The 4,405-nt window shown below is 34.2% G+C and overlaps 1 protein-coding gene across 1 annotated transcript; it reads left to right on the top strand.

The window, feature by feature from the left end:
• Positions 1–219: 219 nt before the first annotated feature.
• On the top strand, positions 220–1,902 carry LOC139521484 (protein wech-like). Its single transcript, XM_071314959.1, has one exon. It carries the CDS (start codon positions 220–222, stop codon positions 1,900–1,902), a length of 1,683 nt encoding a protein of 560 aa, XP_071171060.1.
• Positions 1,903–4,405: the final 2,503 nt, after the last annotated feature.

Raw genomic sequence — 4,405 nt, 5'->3', positions numbered from 1 at the left:
TGAGGTATAATAATTTACTATGGGTTATCCTATTGCTAAACAAATCCCCCACTTAATATGATCAAGTTTAATGTTTGAGGAAACTAGAACTGGATAATGTAAACCAATCACATTAAACAAAGGATGTGTATACTAACTATACGAATCCTTGTTTGAAAAAAACTGCAATACCAATTTGAATAAAAGAAATTTTATATTTTTTTGCAGGTCAAGACTTAAATGGCATCATGCAGCACAGTTTCATGTGGTGTTTGTGAATCTCAGCACACGACAACAAATGCTGACTACTGGTGTCCTGAATGTGATGAAGGACTGTGCTCACAATGTCTGAAGTATCACAATGCATCAAAAGCCTCACGTAACCATGATGTTATATCTGTCGACAACTATAAACAATTACCTCCCTCGATAGCCAATATATCGACAGACTGTTCACAGCATGAACGAAAATTTCAGAATTATTGTTCGCAGCATGCAAGTGTCTGTTGTCCACTGTGTATTCAGTCCAACCATGCTAATTGTGTTGGGATATTATCATTGGAGAATGTCATACAGACAGCAAAGACTTCTGTGTTGTTGGAAATCATTGATCAGAATCTGAAAGATATCAAAATGAATATCGAAAGAGTTGTAAAGGATAGGACACAAAATCTTGTTGAAATCAAGAAACAAAAGCAGAAATTTCACGATGAAATAAAACAGGTCCGTAACCAAATTAACGAGCACCTTGACAACTTAGAACAAAAAATACTTCAGGATCTACATGCAGCAGAAGACAAAATAAAATCACATATAGATGACAAACTGGGAAAACTTACTGAACATACGGAAAAGTTGGATATATTACAAACTACTATGTCAGCTTTGAAAGAATATGCGTCAGACCTACAGACATTTCTTGGAAATAAAATTATTGAAACCGAAATTAGGAAACATGAATTATTTATGCAGTCGTTATATAAGGACGATAGTTTACAGAAGATTGATTTAAATTGTAAAATTGAGGAGAAGATATCCGATTTAATGTCTGCTGTTACTTCATTTGGTTCAATATCTGTTGAATCGAGTTCTCCATTGGTGGTATTGCAGTCCGAGAAAGACAAACAGGCACAGATTGGAACATTAAATCATGCACCATCTACAACTTTTAGTGATATCAAATTGACATTAAAAAGAAAATTTGAATATACTGGTGTCACAGGGTGTTCTTTTTCTAGTACGGGAGATATTTTCCTGATAGACCACAGCAAAAACCGTCTTCTGATATTAAACGAAAGTGGAACCTTGAAGAGTGAAATACTTTTGTCAAAAAATTACCCCGTAGATATTACTTGTATCGACGACAAGACAGTCGCTGTTTCATTTCATAATTCAGATCATATTCAAATCATCAACATTTTAACGAAAATTATTGACAGCATGATAAAAACATATAGTGACAGTCACTGTTTATGTTACAGAGATGGCAACTTGTTTTCCTGTAATGCTAGCATAGGTATACAGAGAGAAAACGTGTCAGGCAATGGTTCTTCTACTTTGATTAAAGACGCTACCATGTCCCCCTGGAGTTTTGTAACAACATCCAAAGACAAGATAATGTATTCCAATTACATAAACTCCACTGTTACATGTTGCTCGTTAGCTGGACAGAAGATGTGGGAATACAAAGATCAATTAATTCGTAATCCGCGAGGAATAGCTGTAGATAAAGACTCAAACGTGTATATTGCTTCATCGGGTAACAATAGTATAATTGTATTGTCGTCGGATGGGAAACAAGCAAGAAAGCTGCTTGGGAGAGCTGACGGAATTGATTCGTCTTTTGGACTTGCGTTTGATATTAAGAAAGAAAATTTATTAGTTGCGAATTATAATGGACCAGTGTTGTACGAAATCTATTAAAAACAATGTTTTATTACGTGCTTTACAGAGCTACAAAATAAATAGTGTGACAAAACTAGAATCTGCCTGAAGTATAACAATGCCAACAATTTCAAACAAAATATTGTATTTTTCATTTACAAAATCGCATTCAAATTATTTGCTATAAGGTGAAATAGTATGTATAGTTCTCCTTTAATAATATATGCTATACAAAGGCAACAGTAGTATAGCGCTGTTCGAAATTCATAAATCGATAGAGAAAAAAACAAATCCGGGTTTCAAACTTAAACTGAGGGAAACGCATCAAATATAAGAGAACTACGACAAAACAGATACGCAACATTAAAATGTAACACACACAGAAACGAACTATAATATAATAATGGCCATTTCCCTGACTTGGTGCAGGATATTTTAAGATAACAATGGTGGGTTGAACCTGGTTTTGTGGCATGCCAAACTTCCCGTTTTTATTACAATGGTAATTATAACATTAAAATGAAAACATTACATGACAGGACTACAATACAAATAAATGGGAGAAAATATAGGACAGAGAAACAAACGAATATAAACCAACAAAAGGTACCTGGTTAAAAATTTAATACGGGAGACGCGCACTACGTCCACACAAGACTAACCAGTGACGGCCAGATGAAAAAAGTTTGAAAGCCAAAACAAGAACAAAGCTGAAAAGCACTGAGGACCAAAAGTTCAAAAAATTGTGATCAATACGGCCAGGGTTATCCGCCTGGAACAAGAACATCCTTATTATTTAGAATAAAACATACTTTTGCAAACAGGAAATGTTAAAAAATGATTATAAAATAGATATACATGATTAAACTGAAGTGGTGACTAGCTACAGAATAAAAACGGATAAATTACAAAAATACACAGCCGTGTTAGCCATAACCAGTGTTACGCTCAAAGTGATGTCATATTTGAATTTCTAAAACGAGTTCCCAGAATTAAAAAAATAATTAAGATGAAGTTCAATTAGATTTGTATGACTTATCTAACGTTTATTATAAACAGTGAAAATTACAATAGTGATTAATATCAAATTGTAGTAGTAATTAGATTATTAATTATATTATCTAGCTATGTCGGTGTTCTTCTGAATCAAACTGTAAACCAAATATGTATTGTAAATTTCGTTGATCCAACCTAAAATCCAATAAATAAACTGGATGATCAATTATCTCTACCATAACACACGAATACAACAGAAAAAAATAATTTATAACTACAAACGTTTAGACATTTGACAAAATCCGATGACAATAACAATTAAACATCAAAACTAAATAAATAAATTTTGGGATGGAAAAGTACCGTGACACGTCTTATAGAAATGCCAATTCACACTCGACAAACAGTCACAATCGGAAATAAAAGAGGGACGAAAGATACCAGAGGGACAGTCAAACTCATAAATCGAAACTGACAACGCCATGGTTAAAAATGAAAAAGACAAACAGACAAACAATAGTAAACATGACACAACATAGAAAACTAAAGAATAAGCAACACGAACCCAAGCAAAAACTAGGGGTGATCCCAGGTGCTCCGGAAGGGTTAGCAGATTCTCCTCCACATGTGGCATCCGTCGTGTTGCTTATGTGATAACAAATCCGGTAAATAGTCTAATTCGGTAGGTCATATTCATGAAAAGGAAGGGTATTGTAGTTACGGCATAAGGAACATATCCGATATCATTTGTGAAACGGTTATTCCATAACGGTCAACCAACTCGTGATGGCATCCGTAAAATTTACGAAGGGAGGATTTCAACTTTACTATTTGGAACTCTTGGTTTAATAGCTTCCTTGTGAGCAGCAACCCTCTATCATGAGAATCATGATAGGAAATGCAAGCACGGGGATATCGTATCAATGGGGAGATATATACCCCGTATGTAGGTGCTACTGAAATGTTGCTTCTTAGTAATGGAAAGATCATAATTGGAAAACCGAAATCATCTCTTTCGTCGTAGAGTTTTGTTTTCAACCGACCCTCATTGTCAATTTCTATATGTAAGTCAAGATATGAGGCCGACTTAACTGTATCTGTAGTATCCTTTATCACTAGTTCGATGGGATAGATGCGGTCAATATAGTCACCAAATTTTGAATTATTTAGTGAAAGAACATCATCTATATAGCGGAAAGTAGAGTTAAAGGATATTGCTAACTTCCTAAGAAGTTCCTGTATGAAGTCAGCCTCATAATAATAAAGAAACAAGTCGGCAGTCTGTTGAAAAACACTCCTTCGAACTTAAAAAGTATGTTGTCAATCAAGAAATCAAGAATATTGATAATGTCAGTTTCAGAGAATAAGTCACGTTCGGCAATAAAAAGATCAGACTAAAACGGTAAACCAAATACAGAAAGCAATAGGCGCACTTCTTCGATATTTACTTTATTTATTGTCAGTTGCTTATTTGTATGAGCCAAACTGTTACGTTTTAAAAAAACAAAACGTTATTTTGTGACTTTTTAAGTCATTATAGCCTGTG

The sequence above is a fragment of the Mytilus edulis genome, chromosome 4 (genome assembly GCF_963676685.1).
Source record: "Mytilus edulis chromosome 4, xbMytEdul2.2, whole genome shotgun sequence".
Lineage (NCBI taxonomy): Eukaryota > Metazoa > Mollusca > Bivalvia > Mytilida > Mytilidae > Mytilus > Mytilus edulis.
This window is presented reverse-complemented; position numbering and strand designations above follow the sequence as displayed.

Bases quoted from the DNA above. Each gene is read 5' to 3' on its own strand.
- LOC139521484 (XM_071314959.1), top strand. From the start codon at position 220: ATGGCATCATGCAGCACAGTTTCATGTGGTGTTTGTGAATCTCAGCAC.